We start from the raw sequence: 25847 nt of genomic DNA on the forward strand, positions 1-25847 counted from the left end.
GCGAAGAGGTGACACGATCAAACTGCCTTTAATATCTTTGGGGAAACGCGGAGATATATTAAATCAGAAATTCAGTGAATTTTATGCCAAAAATGAACTAAAAAAAAATCCATGTTAAGTTGAGACGGAATTTTCCTTTTCTAAAATCCATTTGGCAGTCTCGAATCATTTTTGCTCGCACAAACATCGCGTGACAAGCTCTGAAGAACGTTCAACGCGAGTTCAAATAGGATTTCCAGAAAGTTCGTAAGAATTAATATAATCGTTCTATTTTAACGTGTTAAATGAATATCGCTAATGCCTCGATTTTCCGATTTAATTTTCCGATAAATAAAGTTTTATGTACAGAAATTTCATCGCACATTTTCAACTCATAGGACTACTTCTCGGTTTTACTGACAGTGACAGAGCACCGTATATAAAATCCTTCGGATAAATCGACCGTGTGATTAAACTAAATCTTTCGATATCACCCAACCCGGATCGCCTCCAAGATATCGCTACATCGTTTAGTACAATATGCGTCGAATATCTGGAATATTTTGCACGCGGCGATCAGCGAGATTCTATTGGACGGGGTGGCGCAGCGTGCTCTCTCGAGGGGGTTGAAGTTAAGGGTTGGATGTTGGATGCGTGGTGGATGGGCGCGTGGTCCGATAGCGAAGACCGGAGCGCTCCGCGGTCGTCACTTGTTCACGGTCTGTCGAGTGGAGCACTTTTCACCCCGTTATATATATTTTTCGCGCGTATCGTGGTTATTATCCCTTCGAAAAAAAAAAACGAGCCCATTCTCGAAAATATCTATGAAACCGAGCGATCGAAATCGATCGATCAGTGACCGTCATTTTTTAACAATGAGTCAGTTACGAGCGACTCGCTTGCGCGATGTTCGATTTGACGTGTTGAGAATCAAGAGAACGATCGACTACGTTAAGTTTCTGTGCATTGCTTGATTGGAATTTTAATGTAGCGCGGAATCATGGCTGTCAGGAGAAGAAGAAACGAGCCTCCTTATCCAGAATAGGAAGGGCGGACATTCCTATTCGATCGGCGATACTGCTGACTGGGGGAAAAGCGATCGATCGGGCTGAAGAAACGCGCAAAGTATGGAATTTTCGGACCGATATGTGATGAAGATCGACAACATCACGGAATTGATGAACCTGAACGAGTCCGAGTACTTGCAGTCGATTTTGGGACCGAAACACCTGCCGTTGACGCTCGTGTTGCCGATCACCTTCGTCTACGTCGCGATCTTCGTCACCGGCGTGTTCGGCAACGTGGTCACCTGCATCGTCATCAGGCGAAATCCCGTCATGCAAACCGCCACCAATTACTATCTGTTCAATCTAGCAATATCCGACCTGCTTCTCTTGATTCTCGGTAAGTCCATCAGGCTTCCTGTCAATTATCTTCTCTTTTCAACGGCGAATTTCAACTCCAATTCTAAATCGAAGAACGCAATTCCTGAGATTCTTCCATTCTTTATGCTTCTACGGACTGTGATAATACGCATATTATGCAATATATCTTATTATTTAATTATTTTAATTCATTAATTTGGGAAAATGTATAAATATATAAATGTAATATTTCATAATTTGGGAAAATATATAAATATATAAATGTGATATTTGTTACACAATAAATCTATTTATAACGTCAATATAACTGTTCAATAAATTATTGCTAGGTTTCGGAAATCAATTTCGAATTAAAAGACGGATTTAATACATTTTTATATCGCTTGTAAAATTATAGTATCACAATAAAATTTATTTTATTTCTATATTTTCAACATACGAGTTAAAATATTTAAAGTTTCAGTCGTTTCATTTAAAAGTTATAATTGTATAATTAAAATTTTAACGCATTCTGACATGTGTGAAGCATTAAAGTGAAATTTTATTACTGTTTATTAAGTTGGAATATATATGTATATTATATACATTATAATTTGTTACTTCTGTGACTATTAATTTCTTTATTTGCGCACCACGTACCGCGCCTAACTCGTATTCACCGTTTATTAATTTGTTATTAACGTGAAAATTGTACAATATTAATTTTGCTAATAAAGAGTGAATGTCACTTAAGGTTTAGCAAATAATTACCGAGCTATAAAAATATTTCTCACACATTTTCCTCATAACACACTATCATGTTCTCTGACTTAATTTTCTAGCCGCAATAAATTATTTAATTGGATAATATGAGTTAACTAATGCAGTGCACATTACATAAATTATATTATGAGTTAATTAATACGATACGAGTTATTTACATAAATTATAAGATATAAAAAAATCTCTTTTTTGTTTAAAATCGGCAAAATAATACAAGTTATTTGTTTGGGTAGTTAAATTATACAGAAAATAAAATTTTAATTATTTAGCACAAAATTTTCTTACTTTTTACTGCTATTTACAGTGCGTAAATTTGTGTGTGTAAGTTATTTACTCAGATTTTAAAAACTGCTTTCGGAAAATTGCTTTCTTCCCTGAAATTAGTGCATATCTTGTAATCAGTTAAATTTTAGTACGAGTTATTTTCTCGGGTTACAAAGATTTCTCTCTCTGCTTGAAAATTTTCTCCCCCCCGGCATAGTTCTAAGTTGTTCGGTGCGCTCGATTCGTCGGAAGATCACCACTTCGCCCTGCGTCTGATTTATCTCGTCTCGTTCTACTTGACACCGTGTGCGCGCAGCTAGAATAATATCGGCGGAAATGTGACTCGCTTGGTATTTCGATCCGATATGCAGTTATAAACCAGTCTAAACTCTAAAGTTTTCCTATCTGAGTTTTCCTATTGCGTCTGTTCCGCGCCCGCCGAAGTTTTTCGCTGCAGAAGTTGCGTGGCGTTAGTAATTCGGCTTTACGTTTTATTAATCGCATTCTACAGCCATTTCCTAATTAGTTGGTTATAAGCTTCACACCAGAGCGTAATAATTATTTGCCCATCCAATTATAGCGGTAATCGTATTAAGTATTTATACTACGGGCCTTCGCAATAACGGCTAACAATAAAGTGCAGAGAAAAACGCGTATATACGTGTACGTAAATTGTTAATGACCATAATGGTTTAATACTTTATACCGCGACCCGTTGAAAATTTAGAATCGTCAGCTTTTGTTTATCGTTTGATCGAGATGATTATACGCGCTTTTGATCGAGATTATTATACGCGTAATGAGTGCGCTTTAGCCGCGCGGCGACGATCGATTTAATCAGCTATTGATATTGTCGCAATCAAAACGTCGCACCTTGGGGCGGCTGAAGAATAGGCACATATGTCGCTGCTCTCTGAAACAAAGTTACTGTAACCTAACTATTGTATTGTCTCTTCGCGCCAGGCGATAATCATAGTAATGAATCTCACCACATATGCGATAATAATGAAGGTATACACAGCACCGTGTCCTATTCATCACGTGTTAATTACACGATTGAGGGTTATGCGCCAAGGATTAATTTCGATATCTTCATCATTGTATCGCGTATCAGCGTAAAATTTTAACGCGTCGCCTTTTATCGTCAATATTTTTGCATCGATTGATAGAGGTATGCACTAATAAAATACATTAAATACATTATAATTACAAAATACACTAATTTAAATCGAATATAATCCAATTTTTTAAAAATTCTATGGTAATTTTTAAAAGTTTAAACCGTTTAAACGTGATATATTTGGCTTTATGATGTTCTTCATTTCGATTTCGTTAACTTCCCTTTCCGGTGTTATATATATTTTTTTTCGGATTCAATATGGTTTCCTCGAGCGAGCAAGCTATATATCTGTCTGCACTCGCATTCCGACGATAAACGTGGCAAACTGCAGGAATTTATCGCGAATGACCGTCAAACGATCGCCATTAGGGGACCAATAATTGTATTTCTTTATTATCTCTTCGTAGAAATCTCTCGCCAAAGGAATATTTCCCTCGCGTGTATTAAAAAGAAGAATGCATACGACAGACGATCCCAGACGTCGACGTTTAATATCGACAGCTCTTCCTTCACTCGGTGAATAAATCGCGCTCGCAATTTTCGAAACGCATCCGTTTCCCCCCTGATATTTCCCCAACGCGCGCTGTCTCGAACAGTTTATCTGTCAGAATTGCGAGCGTCATCTGCCAGTGATTAATAAACAATCCGGATATTGATTTGCACGGTATCGACCCTTGATGAATAAATAATCATAATCCCCCTCATAAATATAAAGTAAATATTCATTAGAGAAAATATCATGATCTTTGAAATCAACGCGAATGCGAGAACATTCTCGCTTTAATGCTGTGTACAAAACGACGCTTTTGTTCTATATGTCCGTTTTATCCGACTACTTAACTAAATGCCTGTGTCGTGCCATCGTATTAATATTTGTTTAGAATAAAAAATGGAAGACTCATCTTTTTATATATAAAGATAAAGATAATGTAAAAATATAATACAAAAATAATGTGGAAAACATCTTCTGATATTATAGAACAGTTTGTGCTAAAAAATGGAAGTCTCATCTTTATATAAAGATAATGTAAAAATATGATACAAAAATGATGTGAAAAACATCTTCTGATATTATAGAACAATTTGTACTCAACGCAGAATGAATACGTAGAAATAATAGCATCAAATTATTTTCTCCGGTTTCTGATCGCTATATATTGATAATGTAATGTTTCTGTTCCCTTTGCAACGTGATCCGATACTTTTGCTTCATGAACTCGGACATATAGTACTTTCCAATAAACGGATCCTATGTCAGCTATATAAAAGTGATTAACGACTGTGGACATCCACATATTGCGGAACCATTATTTCACGCTACATGGATGCACACGAAAATACTGTTTGGTCGATTTTATTTCCCTCCCGCAAATCCAATTTTTGAATACGCGATAAACGACCTTTCCAGAGATTTCATTTTACAAATTCCGGAGTTACAAATATTCTTTAGGGATTAACAATGAGCGGAGATTCTACCAATCAGATTTAAAAGATTAATTATAAATTATAACTAAGACGAAGATAAACAAACATGCGAGCTCGTCGCTTAATGAATATTCCAGTGCAATGAATAATATTATTGTCGACTTCCCGAGGCTTAAAAATAGTCATATCGAACGATTCTTTTTTCAACGTACAATCAACGTTGACATTTTCGCCTCGTAATTAACAATGGCGTAACGTCTCGTCCGTCGGAAATAAAATACGATAAAATACTCGCAGAAATAATCAAAAACTTTGAAATTAAAATCACGTTAGTCACGCAACCGATATTGAAGTCGAATGCAGCGCGTCCTTCGTTTTTTGCCATTCTTTCCGAGCGCCGAGTATTCCATCCCGATAGATAGCGGCTACTCGAAGTTTCAAACACTGTCCGCCCTTACTGCAATCGGCATATCTCGTGAATGTTTGGCCTTATTTGATATGCCACTTGATTTCGTACTTTACGAATTTCGGAAATGAGAGCTTAAAACTAGCGAACATTTTTTCACGCAATATAGATATCCCGAATCGAGTGAAAATCAAGCAGAAAATTATTTTAACATTTTTTGCAGTCGTAATAATATAAATTTTTTTTAGACTGGCACTCTCTAAATCTGAATCAGCGAATTTCACTGATTCAGATTTAGAGAGAAAAAACTCCATACGCTAAAAAAATTTTTTCTATATTTTTGCAAATATATTAGTGACCCATTTACTAAAATTAACTAAAATAAAAACAATTTTCCTTTTTATTAGTATATTTTTTCTCAGTGGATACACATGTACTAATAAAAAGAAAAATTTTTCTTTATTTTAGTAAATGGAGCCACATGCAAACTTTTACTTAAAAAGCAGAAAATTTTTTTCTCGGTGTATTTTTCTCCTTAAAATATCTTTTCTCTTGGAAACGTAGAAAAGACTCATACACATATGATGTAGCAGAATAATTAAAATTTTATATTGAGCGCACAAGAATACTGCAGTTTATAATCCTCACAATTTGCTTAATGAATAAAGTTGCGAAATTCTTTTAATAATTCTTCGGTGATTGCAGAGTTAGAGTGACATCTTCAGATAAGCTCGCGCTATATCGCGATGATTAAGAATCTGGTCATGCTTACAATCCGCGTAGATCAGTGCGGCTCGGAAACTAGTACCGCGAAAGTCGCTTTTCGCAGCGAAGAAAGGCGGCAAATGAAAAATAACGTCTTGGAAAAGTATCGTTTTTCATCTGAATGCAAGAGAAGCTCGCCTGTACAGACACGTATATGTGTTCCGAATATGGTCTAGCGATAATCCGTTTCTCACGACGTGACTCTATAGGTAGAGACTGATGTCTGAACTTACAGGATGTCTCAGGTTATCCGCGTATGCTTTCCTGACAAGAGATATAATCAACTTTCCAGTTGATTTACTAAAGCTTGATTCATAAAAATCATTTTATTTTCAGCAGCTCTTAACTTTTAAGAACCAGAAGAACTCTGCGTTTCGATATCTCTGGCTAAAAGGATCTTCGTGTAGAATCCGGATATATAACGGAAAATACGAGAACTTCGTATCTTAAAAAATGACTCCCCCTCTCCCCCTCAGAACAAAAACTTCAATTTTACGGCGAAACGTCGATTTCGCGCGGATCTCTATAACATTATATTGCATCTTGCGTAATAAAAGAATACTTAGAATTAAATTAATTAATTGAAAATTTAATTAAACGGTGAAAAAAAAGATATTTATCTTGAGCGTACGGAAACGCACAAGCACACACAATGAACGAGTCTACAGCTTGTTTTATCGTTTCTTTCTCAACATTTCTCCATCAAAGTAATAAAAAGAATCCAAAGAGGAATTGACGAGCACACAACGAGTTTTTATTAGATTTACATGGAAAGTTTCAAATTCACCTGAAAAGTTTCAAGTTTATGTGGAGAGTTATGTTGTTCATATAATTGAGCCTTGAGCTCCCTCAATTGTGAACTTTAAACTTCTCATACACGAATCTTCTGATATCGTCATTATAATGATGGGCTAATAAAGACCCGTCATTGAGCCTAGTGAAAGCCAATGTCTATGCGAGAACACGTTCTATCATGTGATTTGAGGATTCGTCACGTACTCGATATTAACTGCGAGTTAATGGATTTTGTCGATCTTCGAAGTCGGATAAAATGGGCGACTCCTCCGTGCGCGGTGTGGCTAATGCAATTCCGCCGGGCCTTCGATTAATTACGATTTACAACTTCGCATCGGCGTTCGATTGCGCGCACAAGTATATCCAAAGTGATTGAACGAAACCCGATAAAACCAACGCCCCCGTAAACAATATGCAATCGATGCTTTATTAAGTTTTTTATCCGCCCGTTGTTGTGCTTTATTTCTCGGCAGCGATGAATTTAATACAATTCCTAGCTAAAGTACACGTATATATAAAGTAAAGGTATAAAGTGGAGCAAGGTAAACTAAATGCAAAATCTTTAATGAAAAATGAAGACGAGCGGTGCGCGCAAGTAAATATACCGGAAATGCATGGTAAATATACCGGAATGCAGAAGAAGGCTTCAAAATAGTTTAATTTTTTTTTTTTTTATTTAGTTAAAAAGTAATACTTTTAGCGCAATATTATCGAACTAAAAATTTCCAGAATTTTAAATTTTAAAAAGTTTTCGATATTCTAGAATATAATTGCAGAATCTTTTGATATTGTGATTTGTGCGTAATTTGCTTTATACGATCTAACACTGCATTGAGAAAAATACATTTAACAAAAGGTAAAAATCTTTCGTAATATTCTGGATGAAAACCATCAATTGTGAAAATTGATATATGTGTATTAGAATATTGCGATATATGTGTATTAGAAACTTTGGACAAATCCCAATATCCAAATCCCATAATCCGAATGCGAAATATATACGTGAATATATTGGGATTTGTCCAAAGTTTTAGTGACACGGCATTAATGCCGCCACGAAAAGCTAAAACTTTCGCCATTTTGAATTGTGTAATTTTACAACGCCAGATGCGTTTTAGTGATACCCGATACCGTATTGGGATAAATCGTTAAATAAAACGTCGCCTTTACGCTGTCTCTTGCATTATTCATCATAACATGTTTTACATATCTTTGGAATCCATAAATAGCATATCGAAAACGTGGATATCAACGCGCAAAACGAATAAAAAATGGAGCTATCAGCGTCAGGCGGTGTGCATATTAAATAGGTATTACTTCATGATATTGTCAGTTCACCGCCGGATATTGTCAGTTTCCTCTCGTATGATCAGCGCAAAGATTTATTTTTTCGCCATAAAGGCGAAGCTTGTCAAATAAGCGGCAGATTATCGTCTGCGATAATCTTTTTGCCATGCATATATATTAATTTGTCATATCAGGATCGTTGTACGGGAAATGTTGGTTTTATATTCAACTAGTCTGACCTGATCTCCAGGGGAACAGAATACAAGTGTCATATAGGCTGTCTTTATCGGGGACTATTAAAATTATAGATATACAATAAATTCTTTTTTGACGTTTTAAAATTTACCTGTATCTTTTATAGAATAAATGGAATACTATCTGCCATGAAGATTTCTCGTCTTTTTTTAATAGGACCATGTATTTTTTATATAAATCGATTCTCTTTGTTACTTTGCAAAAATATTTAGATCCTGAAATAATCGAAAATTTACATTTTACAATATATATATTTCATACTTTACTGTAACGTATATTTAAAATATCTTATGCAATATTTTCATTTTCTAATAATTATACGTTAATGCTTTTTTATATAAAATAATAAAAAATTATAATCTTATACTTATTAATAAAGAATTAGTTTCTAAAATTGTTTCAACAAAATTTTACCGATTAACTAAATTGTAAGAACTAAAGATTTAAAAGTATAAAACGCGCCAACATTAATAGATCCTCATCTTTTTCATAAGATAAGGAGATTCACTTTTATCACATCATTTTCTTTTCTTCCTTAAGAGGTTACAAGACTCTGACAGAAGTGAAAATCAGAAAAAATTCGAGGAGTTCGTAAAAAGTTTTAAATTAACAGAAGTACGAGTTTTTTTACGATTCCCCAAATTTTTTCCTAATTTTTACTCCTGTCAGAGTCCCGTAACACTCTTAATTAAGATTTATATTTTCGACTAATCCCATGACATTATACTAGACAGTAAAATAATAAAATAATATTATTTACTGTAACTTGCAAGTTACAAACATTTCGCAAAAATTGGAGCATATTTTTGCGAAGTGTGAAAGAATTGTTACATTTTAACATAATGTAGGGGAAACAAAAACAATGCGAGAGAAAATATTTGCTTTCATTTTAAATCCAACATATTTTGCATGTGCAACAACCGGATATAATAAACGATGCGAATCAGTATTACGTTCCATGGTTGTCAAACCGACTTCTTCTTCTTCTTTGTAAAAAAAATATAAGAAGAATTTAGCATATGCGTCCCGCGCGGGAAATAAATAACGCGTAGCGAGTCATGAAGTAATTTGCGGTGACAGGTAGTTGCGGCATCACCGCCTTGTAAACACAATTAATACCAGAATCTCGTTCAGTTGTTATCACGCAAGAGAAAACATAATGTAGCTCAAGGCTCTTCTCTGTCATGTGGAATATCACTTTTTTAATTAGTTTTTTATTATAACTAAAAATAATGTATGTGCCAATGCTCGACTTTGAATTATGCATATCTACACACGCAATGATCATTTATACATCTACTATATTATAAAATAGATTTAATTATTAGAGAACTCCCGAAAAGAAAGTTTCGAAAGTTTCTTTTATACTTATATAAAGAAAGTAAAGTTTCGAACTCTAAATTTCAACGGCGAAAATTGATTTATAGAAAATTCACCAAAGCGAAAATTGTAACGCAGTTGTACTCTGCTTTGTAATTACTGATTGGTCGCGAGAGGCTCTCTGCATAAATTATATATGACAATTGAATCTCTGATTCGCTCTGTTCCTGTGTCTTTTCGTTTACGCGTGTTCGTTACGATTCGTACAATTATACCTGTGTTAGCTTTTAACAAAGAATCTAATATTACTCTGAAGATTTGCTTTTATGTCGCTTGATACTTTCCTATTTACAAATTGCGGACGTTTCACGTTCCTTGTATATCAATTAATAATCCCAGAGAAAAGTGTATAAAGTAACGTTTCTAGATTCTTACGAGCAATAATTTGGACTTTTTGTATTTTTTTTTATTGCCTTGCAAAATAGTGGTATGGGGATAACAGATAATTATAATCACAACGTAATACCACGTATACACCCCACAATCCCCTTTTCAATGCGAATCTTTTTTTCCAATCCATATTTACGGATTCATATATATATATACATATGATGCAATAATCGACAATATTTTCTTTGCTTTCAGGACTGCCCAATGAGTTAAGCGTGTTTTGGCAACAATATCCGTGGACATTTGGAGTGGGTCTGTGCAAAATACGAGCGTACGTTTCAGAAACGTAAGTTTCAGACAATAAAAAACTAAAAAAAAAAAAAGAACAGAGAAGCAAACTTAACAGCTTAATTGCAAACTCTATATTAGAATTTCTAACGCAATGCAGCTAATAATTTATACTTTATTATAATAAGAACAGCAAAGAAAAAAAATATTTTGATAAAACTAAGCAACAAGTGCGTGGATAAATTTTGCTAACTTTTCTACAAAATAAATTGTATTCCAAAATAAATGTCAGATAATTGAGCTTAAAAATAAAGAGGATGCAAGAGAAAGATGCACAAAGTATATAACTGTACAATAAATTAGCTCACTACACGGAGTCTTAATTAAAGGTATTAAATACGTATTGTTGCCCGAAACATGTTTATCCTGCATTTAGATTGCGTGTGATATCTCCCATGCAATAACCTTAAGAAATACATGAATAATAAGAAACTAATAAGATCTTGCAACATTTATATACATACAAAACATAAACTGTTTTGAAATAATCTTCCCTCTTAGGAAGCTCGTTACACATCTCTCTTGTTGCAGATATATTTTTACTAGAAGAAATTGCATAAATATGTACCAATAAAATTTAGAAATATCTTACGATTTGCGTTCAAGACTATAGTTTCAAGTTTTTTAATTATACGTTTTAAAATTTAATTAAAAATTTAATTATACATTTTAAAATTTAAATTAAGAAATGTTTTAATTAGAAGAAAATTGTGAAATATTCAAAAATTTAGATAAAAAAGTGAGAGAAGAGTAGAACTATATATTAAAGAATATATTTGAAGTCCGATGTTAAAATAACATGTTCCTTAATAATAATAATTTCTTTCGGGTGAATAGGTGTAACGACACTATAAAATTGTGTTCTTTTTAAGGTCATCTTACGTGTCGGTCTTAACGATAGTGGTGTTCTCGTTGGAGAGATACCTAGCTATATGCCACCCCCTGCATTTGTACTCGATGAGCGGACTGAAACGACCTGTACGATTTATCTTGGGTGCCTGGCTGCTAGCTCTCATCTTCGCCCTACCCTTCGCCGCCTACACCACCGTCAATTACATCGAGTATCCGCCAAGTGAGTATCTCTTGTGTTAATAACTTAGCTACTCATATTCAGTCGAGTGCTCAGTGATATAAGTGCCGTAAATAAAAGTTCTATATTTTTCACGAGAACTATAACACAAGAATAATATCACCGTTTACGAGATAAGAAAAAAGAAAATTGCAAACCTCAGAAATGTGTAATATAGGTATGTAAATATAGTTTTTATTACTTCTATTTATAATTTTAAGTAAGTACTTTACAAAATATGAAAAACACTCGCAAGATTTGTAGGCTATAAAATTATAAATAGAATTCTGTCTTTAATTTTCATAAATTGTAAATCATCTAAAGTGGAAAGATGATCCGATCAAACACCTAAATGGCTTGGGTACCTCAGGTTGTTTATTAAAAAAACCTGCGCTCACAAATGTGAGCCGCTCAGAGAGAATTAAATATTAAATTAGATGGATACAGAATAATATTGGAATTCTGCTCTAATCTTCCTTTTGATCTTCTTTCTTTAATTGCCTCTTGCTCCCCTCCGTTTTAGATCTCCTTCTCGCTTTCCTGACTTCTTTTTCTTTGATCCTTTTTCTACAATTCCTTTTAATGAAGCTTACCTCGCCAAGCCTCCTTTCATCTATATCTCTTCTGTTCCCTTTTTTCCCTCATCTTTATTCTTTTCTTAATTCACTCACTTTGTTCGATTTTCTTCGTTAACTTTTTCTTTCATCCTCCTAAATTTCTGCATTCTAATTTTATAATTTACCATTTGCAATCCGCCTTCTCTAATTCTTTGAATCTTCTTCATTCACACCCTCCATTCGATCTTCCTTTAATTCCACTTATTTCTTATCTCTCTGTAATCTTTTCATTCTGCTTGATCTCCGTTCTTTATTTCATCTTTCCTTACTTATTTCTCCTTCCATAATTATTTCTTATTCTATTTTTACTTTCTCTTCAAGGAAATCTCTCGGGAAATCTGCCATTTTTAGCCTTATGAAAATAGGCCGAGTCAAAAATAATATGTTAACCGCGTAGGGATCATTGAGGAAGAGAACTGAATAGATGCACGAACGTAGCGAGTTTGCGTTCTACGTGTAATTATTGCTGGTCTATTTGCTCACCGTGAGTACACTTGCGGACTATCGATGAGTAAACTCATTTAAAGCAAACGCTCGTTCAATTATCTCTGCGACGAATTTTTCATCGGTTCTCTGATTTCAATGATCGTATAGACACAAGAAAATAATGAACCGAAGGAAAATAATTAACCGAAAGTGACTTCTTTTTTATATAAAAAGATTTAAACGAGTCGCGTGTAAAAAATTAATTCACGAATAGAGATTATCAGAAATATATCTAAAACATTTCGGAAGAATTAAAATAAATAAATAGAAATTAAATCTATATATCGCTCATTTAAATAATAATAAAACTATATTAAGATGACACCATCGAGCTATCTCTCAATTTAAATAATCAATATCTGAACTAATTCTACGCGGTTATGAGATTCGCTGTATTATTACAAATAATTACTAAAGTTATCACGGAGCTCCATAATTAAAAAACAAAATAATTAAAATCGATACCGCGTATGGTAGAGAAAGAGAAAGAGAAAGAGAAAAAGAGAGAGAGAGAGAGAGAGAGAGAGAGAGAGAGAGAGAGAGAGAGAGAGAGAGAGAGAGAGAGAGAGAGAGTTAGATAGAATCCATTAATTTCCTTTGACAAAGAAAAAGAAAAGATTAATTAAAAGTAAAACTAAATTACAAAAATTTTATGACAAACCCAATAATCTGCATTAAAAAGGCAATAAAAAGTATAGCAATAGAAGCAAAAGGTTAGAACGTCTTCTTTAAAATTTATGAGCATTTATCTCAATCTTGGAACACAATGTTCCGCCGGAATTGTTTTGATCGCGAGTAGACATTGAATGTTATATCACGGAAATAGCTGTTTCCAAATTGCAACATGTGGTGATGTAAAACACCTCTGTGGTCGCGTGAATATGATGTCAAATGGACCGTGTCGCCACAGATTTTCGGGGTAAATCAACGGTAAATCAATCTCTATAACCTTGATCGGAACATTACGCGACCATTTCGAGATCTACTCAACGTACGTAAATTGCAAAGAGCTAAATTTAAAAGAAAACCGATAAGAAATTATTTCACGAATTGATACGAGCTTTTTAGTCTCAAAATTAAAAAATTGCTTTTAGACTTTTCTGTGTTCGGCGATCCATCTATATTATTATATATTTAAATGCATTGTTTAATTCGTATTGTAAAATTTTAACCAATGGTGTAAAATTATACTCAATTTGAATCATTTTTTAACCATATAGGTCGTCACTGCTTCTACTCAAAACATGTCACTAATTTAACTAAGCCGATGGAGTTAAAATAATACTGTTTTGTGTAAAAATAACAAATTTTGACACACATGGTAGTTGAAAATAACAAAAATATTTTATTCAAGGTAGAGGTTTAAAAATTTCATCCTTTAATATATTCTTTTTAATTAATTCCTATTAATTTCTGTTCCGCGTATCTATCTATTTAATTGTATTTAAATGAGTTTAAATTAATTTCTATTAGTTTAATTTATTTGTAAGTTTTATCAAAGGGGGGGGCATCTACAAGTTAACGAAATTCCTTGATGCAGATATCAGATATAAAATGTATCGAGAAAAAATTCCTTCCCATTTCGCACTTGACGTTCGGTTGCATAAATGCAACCCAGAGAGTACAAGCAAATCGAAAAAGGAAATTGAGATAGATTCTTAATTTTCATAAAAGCTCTTCTGAGGCGCATCATATGCAGCAACGTGATAATAATAACGCGTTCGGATATTCAATGAGACACCAGCGTCGCTCATCACGATGATATACTGAGCGCGGCGCAATTATATCGCACAAAGAGGGGCTTTTCACGGTGCTCATCAACATCACGAACAACCGATGAAAATCGCGATTATCAACTGCGTCAGATCGCACGAGAAACTTATTATCCGGCAGTGAAGAATATATAAATTTAGCAGCATCAAGAAATCACGTATTTCTCATGTTAATGCAATAAATTTTGTAATCGTGTCATTTTCGTGATTGTATAATATTTTTATCAAAGAATTATCAATAAAACAAATAATTATATATATATATATGACTCTGTTTTAATGTACAATTCGGCAATCGCGGACTTAATGCTGTGCTACAAAAAAAAGAAAGTGACCATAACGTTAAATATGTCTCTCTCTCTCTCGTATATTTTACTCTAACATTTTTTACGCAAAATAATGGATAAACATTTACGCCAAATCGTACAACAAATGAAATAGTACCTTTATAATGATAGCGGTGTTCGTCAAGTGCAAACGCGCATTATACATCTGTATAGAATTTAATTTTCATCGCAAACTTCACTAATTTGCTAAAATCTTAAATCTTAAATCATCTTAAAGTCTAGGGATTTATAATCCTTATAATACTAACAGTACTAACATTAGGTATAACAATGCACCTAATGTGCATCGTTAAGATTATAAATCGCTGTAATTGTTCGGCGTCCATGTTAATGTCACGTTTTATATTTCATGTAACTGGATAACAGATAGTGAAAAGCCCATTTTAGACAATAATTCGCAACAGATTTCATAATGGAGTTTTATTCATAATTTTATATGTGTATTTTTTAATATATGTGTGCAATTTAATTTTATATAGGTATGTAGTACATTGTATATTTTATATATCTATATATATAAACAAAATCTCCTGACTGACTGACTGACTGATTGACTCATCAACGCCCAGCCCAAACCTCTAAACCTAGAAACATGAAACTCGGGAAGTATATTCCTTTTATGACGTAAGCACCCATTAAGAAGAGATTTTTAGAAATTCGACTCCTAACAAGGTAAAAAGGGGTAAAATGTGTTTTCACATATTTCTCGACGGGCAACGCTGGACAGCTCAAGCTAGTATTACATATAAATCACCTAAAGCAAGATTTAGTGTGAATTCTTTCAGACTAAAATATAACAATCAATTGTTGATCAATTGGTGATCAATTCTTTATATTCTTTATATTATAAAAATTAAAGAATTTTTTAAATTAAATTAAAATATTCCGTATGTACGAATACATAAATTAATTATGTAGTACTTTAATTATTTAAAAAAAACTACAGTACAACTTACAATAAATTTATAATTCATATACCTTTTTTCTTCCTTCTATACACGATATGGTCATAAAAATAACAGGGCAACTTCAGAATGCTTCTGATATTGTGGTTTCTCGGGCTCCTGTATTTTTGAATATTTTAGAGAAGTTTCGGAACATAGTCTTACTTTATAAACGTCTCAGTTTCCAAGAAGATATGTCCTAGACATGTTCCTCTTTGAAATGTTAAAATATATGATGTGTAGGTATCAGCATAATTTCAATATAAGCATAAATTTTTTTTGCTTTGAACTTTTATGTCAAAATAAATATCTCGTTATTATAACGCTAATATTTTATCAAATTTATTTTTAGTATATAAAACATTGAAAAATAATATTTTAATATCAAGCATTTAAATTAACTGATATGCAAATAATTTTTTATATTCTATAGACAAAAAATACAGTTTACACTCATTCGTGCGTTTTCTATGAAATAACAGTGAGATATATTTCTTGTTTATTTTCTAATTTAAACACAATTAGACGAATTGAATAAAAATTCTGAATATTGCTTTCTTGCATCCTCTTAAAGTCTAACTCTAAAAGAAAGAAAGAGAGAAAAAAGACTATAAAGAGAGCCCAATTCGATATATCAATATATTGTTTATTTATTGTAATTTTATTTTATCTTTATTTGCATTTTTAATTTCACGATTTTATTTTTCTAAGCGATAAAATTTAATCAATTACGGTACATTTAAGTAGTAAAATTTTCTAAATATTATATTATTAATATCCTTAATATGTCATGGTATTCTCAATTGCATTTTTTTAAACACCTGTTTGTATATAAAAAATTCAGGTTGCAATTACACTTAATTAGAATTGTACGTATATTAATAACAATCGAAATGCAGATAGCGCGGCATTTTGCACGGCATCAAATGCGATATGCATTCTTGCGAAAATATTACCAATAAATACGAAACACTATCAATAAATAGTTCGCGCAGGACGGTTCTTCATTATTTAAATATTCCGAACTGGCAATTCGTGTATTACTCTGCACTCTCATCCGGAAATGATAACGGATAAACCGCATTTTAATCGAGCGAAGAAAATTAGTGAGCGATGCGACATTTCGCAAGAGTCATTAATAAAGAAATAATTACCGGCAATAAATATGCCAATAAAATGATATACAACTTTCATTTCCTATTGCTTCGATTCCGACGTAAAATGAATAAACTAATTAAGCTCGTAAAATAACCGCGTCAATAAATAGCTGTCGCATTACAAATCGTAATAATTAATCAATTAATCATGCAAATTGTATCGTTCGTAAAGAATAATCGCGTTTTGAGAAATGATAATGTAAATTGCATATGGAGCGGCACGCGCCACTGTCGGCTTACTTGAGTGTCGGAACGGAAATACGACCCGGTACGCAACAATAACAAACCCCAGGGCTACACGCCCATCAATCTGCTGGTGAATGGCTTGGAGGAGGAGGGGAAGGATTTCTCGCTACGAAATATTTAAATTTACAAAATAATTTCAACATATGTATTCTGTCCCACGCAATTTAACATAATTTCGATAAAAGGATTATCCTCTCTCTCTCTCACGTTTATTCAAAACAATATCATTTATTCTATTTGATCGAGATAGTATTTAATTCTTTATGGAAATTAACCTATTATTATATAACTTTATGTCAGTGTATTGTATTTATATTAAAACAAAGCTATTTTAAAACTGTTTAAAAATACTTGTAATATTATGAATTATTCTTGTAATTTTTTCATTTAATAGAACGTAAAAATAAACGCACGATATTACTCGTTAATTATACGCATAACGCGTAATCTCGCGAAATACACGAAATTATCGATGAACGATTGATATATTGCGTATAATTTATCGTTATTCAAATTATCCCGGCGATTCGTATATTACTTCAAACCCTCAAAATCGGAAAATGATAATGGACAATTTATGTTTAAAACTCGAATCGCGCGATATAAAATAGATCATATATAAACAATATTAATATTTGCATAATTAACTATTTGCTTAATAAATTTAAACTTGCGTAATAATGTTAAAAGATCCTTCCTCAATTTTTTAAATGTTTTCGCGTTACGTGACACGTAAAATTATAAGGAGGATTTCTCCAGTTTTGACACGATCGACTGAAACGATTTTTATATGCAAAACGGAGTAAGATACAATTAATTTTTTTATTAAGTATATATGTATAGAGTGTGAAATAAAACTTTGGTTTCCGGAATAATCAGAGCATTTCTTCAAATTTTTGTACTATATATATATATATATATATATATATATATATATATTGATCTAAAAATATTTAAATTTAATTTAAATCGATATTTATAAATCAATTATTTATATATTTCATGAATTTGTTTGCAAGAACAACTTTTTCTATCTCCGTGATCATAAAACATGATCATAAAACATGCAAATTATTATTTCAAACGTTGTATACTTAACAAAACCCCCATTCAAATATTTAAATCCGTTTTACACATCGCACATATAAGTGGTTATATTCAATCGCAAATTAATTAGAACATATTATAATGCTTCTGTACTGATATGATTTAAAGCTTTTAATCCGACAATTGCAATATGTAGCTGACAGATTATAACAAAGTTCTAGTTGCAAGAGAATTTGTATTTCAGATTATTGGATATTAATAAAACCAGCATATTCCCTAAAATTCAACTTAAAAGCTTTTTAAGAATTTATGGCTGTCTGTGACAGATTTTTATCATTCGTGTAACTAAAATGAACTTGATAAAAAAAAACCCAAGTCACAGGTTTTAATTGCCAGCGGTTATATGCTATAAATTTTGCATTCAAGATACGATTCCGATACCATTTAGAAAATTAGAACTTTTTGATTTCGCGGAGAAAATAAGTCCTGACTTAATATTGCCAAGTGGCAATTAATTATTAACATTATATCAGTATGAAAAGTTTAATAAAGTCCCCCGCCCTTTGTCGGGTTTATAATCATCTATAAAGATAGAATACCGGAGATAATGATGGAAGTTCAGAAGAGGGACGTGTTGTCCGCATCTGTTTGCAGGATCCGGTCGTCATTCCGAGGAGTCGGCAATGTGTGCCATGTTGCTGCCTAACATGCCAAAGTTCCCGCTTTACGAGCTCAGCTGCCTCATATTCTTCCTCGTGCCGATGTTGTCCATAGCGGTGCTTTACGTGAGGATGGGCCTCCGAATACAAAGCAACGGTCTCGGGCAGAGCATCGAGGGCTCCGTTCACGGAGAGACGAGGCAGGCTCAATCACGAAAAGCCATCATCCGAATGCTCAGTAAATTTCCGTCTTTTCCGGAACATCAAAATACCTCACTCTCCGCACAGAGAAAACACACACACACACACACACACACACACACACACACACACACACACACACACACACACACACACACACACACACACACACACACACACACACACACACACACACGCATACACATAAAACTGGCGCGACACGCCACATCGAATTTATCGCGCCGCGCCAACGCCGCGTTTTATTTCGATCGCATTTCTTTTACACCCTCGAGGCCGTCAGACATAATTTCGTATGTTTTATAAATCACACGCGATGGAATTTTATATCACTGTCGATCTCCGTCACGACGGTATTCGTTTATTAGAAGGCACGAAGTTGACGCATCGATCAAACTCCCTTACAGAAATTTAATACTATGGTAATTGATTATTGGGCTAGTGATTAATTACTTATTTTGAGTATTAAAAGTAGTGTTTTTAATGATTTTAATACTCAAAATAAGTAATTAATTACTAGCCAAATAATCACTTACAGTATTATATTTCTATATAAGAGCTCGACGCGCAACGAACGTAAGTTGTGTTTCTAAAGTAATAATGCTGCAAAAGATATCGCGTGTATATATTTCTGATCGACATATAATATCGACAATATCGTTTCAAAGTTGAAAGCAACTGCGCGTGAAATACATGGGACTTTTATTCGAGCAAAACGAAAAAGATAAAAAAATAGCACGTAAAAGTTGCAATTTTTCTTCCATCACATAAATCTTGTCCAAGCCTCTGTATCAGCGTGCTTTAATATTTTTGACGTACGATAAATTGCGAGGGGTCATATTGCGAGTGCCATTTTCTAGAGCAGTTATTACGGAGGTGTCAAAATTCCATACGATAATCGCACGGTTTTTGTATTCGCTCGCGCTTGTTTCATGACGGCGAATAAAGTTCTGTAACACATTGAGGACGTAATATCGCGATAGTTCCCAACGCGGTAAGCTGCGTCATTAGCCCGAGGTGGGCTTATTCTCACATCAAAACCTCATAAAAAGATATCTAACGAAAGAAACTTTTATCCTCCGTCATAATCCCGCTATTTACTTTTTTACTTTTTTATGGAGCACTTGCGCGCCGCCACTCGGCTCTGAAGTCGATGCAATCTATAAATTAACTTAAAGCTTATGGGCAATTATATCACTGAAAGATTTATCCCACGTCGTCAGAAAGAGTGATGTTTGCATAACGCGAGTAGTTCCTTGATTTAGTTTCTCAGAGATACGGCGTTATACAACAAGGTGGAATTTTTAATATTATTCCTCGTCGTGAATCGGGAGAAAAATGTTACTCTTGAAAAATAGTTCTTTAAAAAGAAATGAAAGTACTGCCGAGAGAGAGAGATCGCGGTGTATAACATAAGAAGGAATTCTTTCACATTTCTGATATCCTCAATTTCTCATTGAATATTTCAGGGAAAAAGTTCATGTCAGAAGAATAAATTTAAATGTTAAAATATGGAATTTCTGCGCGCGTGTAAAATATATAAATAGAATTCTTTTGGCAAATTTTACTTACTTCCCAACAATTATTGTAAGTAATAAATGTTTTATTTGATTTGAAAATTATATTTAAGTAATTCAAATTAAGTGGGATTTAATTGCTCAATAATTATTTTTCTAGTTTTATTACTCCCGGAAGAACGTTTCTTTCTTTTGCGCAAGCATCGCCCGTGCATCATCAACATCATTGTGATGTTGATGCCATTTCTTTATGTCGCACTTGTAAACAGCTATACATGTAAAGTACCCCTGCGAAGATCAGAAAGAGTCGTTTGCGGCATCTATTAATTATCGAGCTGCGATTTCCTATTTCCATGACCACGAAGATACCGTAGTTCGGTTAAAATCTAACAAGAAGTATTAAGGTTGTGTAGGGTTGTATTATATCGACGGCGCAAATTCGCCGATTCACGGTAGCAGAATATCGCTCGTAGAGCATTCAAGCGCGCGAGGATATAATAAATTATGAGCAATACCTGAATAGCCTGTCGCACGATATGGTAAAAGTATCGTTTAAATTTCCACCAACGTCTGTGTTCCGTCGTTCCCATGACTGTTACGCACTTTTTATTCTAAACAATTTGGAATACTCGATGGTAATAAATATTGAATTCTTTCCACATCTGGTGTCTCTATAAATGTCTTGCTACGTCAAAGAACAGAAGCAGAGAGCCTATATTTTTTTATCACGTGAATACATTTCCATAATCAATATAAGGTAGCAATAAAGCGACATTTCCATGCTCTCCAAATCTGAATCAATGAATATAGTCACTGATATCAGTATAAAATATGTCACTGATTCGAATCAGTGTCTGCATTTTATGGCCAGGTATCACGGAATGGAGTAAAAATTGGTGAATTTAATTATAGAGATGACGTTTTTATGTTCTCAGAATACTTTTAGATCCGCGAAAAATTCTTCTTGTAGATAATAATTTCGACAAATCAAAGTGTTTCCAGGGGCGTTGTGTTATCTTTTCATTTCTTTTCATGAATTTTATTTAATTAAACAAAAATCCTCCTTTAGCAAATATTTAATTTAAGATTTTACTAATGGATTATTTAATCAGTTTCTGTCGGGAATTAAATTTGTTTTCAGCAAATCAAAGTTACCCGAAACGCTTCAAGTTTTATATCATTTTCGATAATCCCTCCTGCGTAACTCTCTCTCTCTCTCTCTCTCTCTCTCTCTCTCTCTCTCTCTCTCTCTCTCTCTCTCTCTCTCTCTCTCTCTCTCTCTCTCTGTCTAATCCTCGAAATGGTGACAATGATATACGGCTACGTGAAAGATACCGATGGCTTCGTTCCACAGGTGCGGTCGTGATAACATTTTTTATCTGCTGGGCGCCCTTTCACGCTCAACGCTTAATGTACGTGTATCAGGTGTCGGCCTTCAACGACATTAACGAGTGGCTGTATCCGCTGGGCGGTTGCCTGTACTACTTCAGCACCACCGTGAACCCGATTCTGTACAACGTGATGAGCGCCAAGTACAGGTTGGCGTTCAAGAGAACGCTGTACTGCACGCCGACGAGTCCCATGATCACGAGGGACGACCTCAGTAGTATGAGAGATACCACGGTGTGCAGATGCGGATCCAGAAGAGGGTCCCAGTTGGTTCGCGTGAGAAGTGTACACTACCAACGTAGCATCAAGTAACCACATGCACCTTAATTTACCCTCCCTTGTCAATGTTATCAGTATCAAGATTATTATTTACTTGTCAAAAAGTATACGCCTGAATTTTCCATAATTTTTGCTGAAATTTTTCAGAACATTTTCAATTATATATATAGTTTCGAGATATGAACATTACATTTACTAACAGTTACGTTTAACTTCTCGTAACTCTTGTTACTTATCATTTCAAGGCTCAATCTTCTCGGCAATTGCTCCTTGTTGCCAACGTTAAACAATCCCGGAATTGGGATTATTTATCAATTCGCTATTACACAATTAAAACAAATGCAATTTTTTTTATTTTCAGATGCAACGTGTCGCATTCAAGCGCGATTCTTCGTTTGCCGATAAGATTACGTTACGACGACGAGGACGATGACGTGAGCCACTGCGACGCGGGAAGGATGCCGTGCGACTTCCTCAGTCGCGACACGCAGCCACATCAAGATATGAGGAGATCCTCCTTCGCAGCGAGTAACGGTAGGACCAAATATCAATCGAACAAAGAAACGCGAGACGACATCTCACCGATCGTGGCGAACGAGACGCGCATCTGATTTCCGGTTTATTCCGGAGATAAAAGGAAGAAATGCTGCGGCGCGGCAATCATAAAGACCACTTGCATCCTTGACAAGAAACTATCGTGCCGTTTCCGCGTACGCGACGAAACTGACGTGGCTGCTGTGCATTAGGATAACGCGCAGGATGCGTTGAAGAACAACTTCCCAGAGGCAGACATTTAAATGACGCAAATAAACGAAATCGTGAAGTGCTCATCGTAACAAAAAATCAAACCAAGAAAGTTTGGCAATGGCCGCGTAACGCGTTCAGCAGACACAACTGTTGAGCGTGGTCTTATCAACACGCTATGCTGATTTGCTCGGTCTAAAAGTAAGAGCCAATCACGTTCGATCGCTACTGAGTGGTTTATTGTTCTGCTGAACGCGCCCAATATTAATGTGTTAAATATTAATTTACTACAATGTCGAACGTTACAATCGCCAGTGAATATTTCGCAAAATTAATCGCATTCCGCGCGTAATCAAATTAATTAATTAATTAATTAATACAAAGCACATTTCATATACGTAAATTCGCGCTAACAAAAAAAATATATATGAATGGCAAAATCAAGTTACAAGACGAAATCTGATGTGTGTAATTCCAAGTACAAAAGACCGAAAGCGATGTAAAGAAAAATATATCGCTAGATATTTCGGAGTTTATGTAATAATAATTGACATATAATCAACCATAACATCAGAGATTCATAAATTAACATATAGCCTTACAATCTTTTAACGTATAATTTATAATTCAACAAAGTATTAATAAAATCATGCACATTTTCGGACATTTCTAATTCTAATAATTTTTCAATAATTACTTTATCAATTATTTTATCAACAACTTCAATAAAATATCGTAACTCTAATCAATTTAAAATATATGTCAAATACCTAAGCTTGGATCGCATGGCTTTTGATTCTAATTGATTGTACATATATCGTTACGATCCTATTTCTCTTATTATTATTTATTCACGTCGCCTGAAAAAGACGTTTCAAACTATTATTAACCGGTTATTGCGATAAATATTACCACATGCCTCGGTGGTCGAATTGTTACGACGCCCTACACGGTATGAGGGGAGGTTCCAGGTTCGAACCCTGGCTGAGGTAATATTTTTCGCAATAAATTTCTTTACAGTTTTTAGATAATTAAATCGAGTCGATTTAATTCCGGGGAGGGAAGGGTTTTTAATTCTAACAATTACTGTGTTTTAAGTCCGACAAATAATCGGCGCGCAGTTTGTTGGAAAAATTATATGTATATATATAGACATATATGTATACAGAAACTAATATAAGGCTGTCAAAGACCTAAGCTTGGATCGCATGGCTTTTGATTCTAATTGATTGTATATATCGTTACGATCCTATTTCTCTTATTATTAAAATATATTTATTTAACATTTTTTATATTTCTCTGATAAAGAAAACTTTTACAAGTAAAATAATTTTCTTGAAAAGAAGATTTTTTTTAATCATATTATCTCTTTTTACATTTAATGAGATTCTCTACAATTATGTATCGAGCAGCGTATTTTAATCTATCAAAATCATTATTTCTCGTCTTACAACTCTATTTTATCGTTCATAAAATTTCTTTGCGAAATAATTGAAAATTCTATCGACGCTTTGCCCGTGCGGTCATTCGACAATTATATTCGATGTGCAAGTGTGAAAAAGCTAACGGTGAGCGAAAAAGGGATGATGTCTAAAAAGACAAAACGACACGAGCGATGCGTCAATGAAGAGCTATCTACTTTTACATCATTCAAAGGAATCGCGTGTAGTCGACCTCAATATATCACGCGGGGAAATAAACGCTCGATAATGAGATGCGAAAAGGGAAGAGCGGCGGAATTCCTCTCGGAAATCCTCGATTCTCTGTCGATGAGGGAATAGACAGATATTTATCGGATCTTCGACATATCCTGCCAACGGGACTTACGGGACAGATAGGACACGCGTCTCGGGCAACTTCTGTGGACTCGATCAACAGCGCGTTTGATAAGCGCCTTTCGCGGCGTATGTGTAATGTAACGCTCAACGGAGACCGCGTTTCGAATTGAATGAAGCTCTCACCAGGTTAATCAGACGGGAAGTCTCGCGACTGAGGTGTGTGGTTTCCGAAAAAAAGCTCGTACGTGTCTCAGAAAAAAAGAGCTCGTTCATCACCTTATACTCGGGAAGGATAAAAAATGACCGTATATGTGCGTACGAATGTGCGTATATATGCTTGTGCGTGTGTCTCTGTGTGTATGTACATTGCACGAACGGATAACGTATATACAGACAAGGGACTTCATAATGTATTCGTGCAGAAGATTGCTTGCGAGCGGGTAATCTTGAGGGAACGCCGGCAAAGAAATTACTTTTCGTGCCTCAGGTATATACAAAGTGAGCGATGTGCAAAGAATTCAAATGCGGTCGAGCGGGCAAGAGATATAACTGAACGGACAGAGAGAAAGATAAAAAGAAATAAAACCAAAATCGGCGGTTCGTTCGGCCGTATCCGCGCGGCCACCGCGGGAGGCTTCATTATGATCGAGGAATTTTCATTTCCAGAACCCGGGTGAAATATAAACTGTCACCGAGATGTATCGATTATCGACACGAACGCTCATAAACCCGCGTACGAACGATCCGGGGTCCGGCCGCAGAATGTTTTTTAGCTCTCTCTCTCTCTCTCTCTTTGTCCGTGAGCGACAAATCCGGGATTTTGATTGAAAATTCTTACGTAAAAAAGTATCACCGGCGGCTCGCGAGCATGGATCAACGTTGCATCGACTTCGTTCGAGCGCGGGTACGCCCGATTTAATCGTCTCTGTACATTGTGAATGTAACGAAATGCATTGTGACAAATAAAACTTTGCTTTCTAGTAATCGCTGCTTGTCCATTAATTCGCAGATAATACACTATATAGAGGCGAGATTTCGATAATATAGCGTTTCGATAAACGTAGCGAAACTATATA

At 34.4% G+C, this 25847-nt stretch overlaps 2 protein-coding genes across 3 annotated transcripts in view; one reads left to right on the forward strand and one right to left on the reverse strand.

Moving 5' to 3' along the window:
• Cep97 (centrosomal protein 97kDa) overlaps window positions 1-25847 on the reverse strand; it is a 68102-nt gene that overhangs the window by 35422 nt on the left and 6833 nt on the right. The window lies entirely within an intron of this gene.
• On the forward strand, window positions 442-25755 carry LOC143899027 (neuropeptides capa receptor-like). 2 transcript variants are annotated; one of them, XM_077408965.1, is made up of 6 exons: window positions 492-1383; window positions 10409-10499; window positions 11374-11573; window positions 18841-19083; window positions 21936-22278; window positions 22611-25755. In XM_077408965.1, exons 1-6 carry the CDS (start codon window positions 1107-1109, stop codon window positions 22858-22860), a joined length of 1404 nt encoding a protein of 467 aa, XP_077265091.1. In that variant the 5' UTR covers window positions 492-1106; the 3' UTR covers window positions 22861-25755. The 2 variants fall into 2 exon arrangements, with proteins under 2 accessions (XP_077265092.1, XP_077265091.1); XM_077408966.1 differs by lacking the exon at window positions 18841-19083 and having other exon boundaries at window positions 442-1383.

The sequence above is a fragment of the Temnothorax americanus genome, unplaced genomic scaffold (genome assembly GCF_048541705.1).
Source record: "Temnothorax americanus isolate GAGA-0224 unplaced genomic scaffold, ASM4854170v1 Scaffold25, whole genome shotgun sequence".
NCBI classification, from domain to species: Eukaryota; Metazoa; Arthropoda; class Insecta; order Hymenoptera; family Formicidae; genus Temnothorax; species Temnothorax americanus.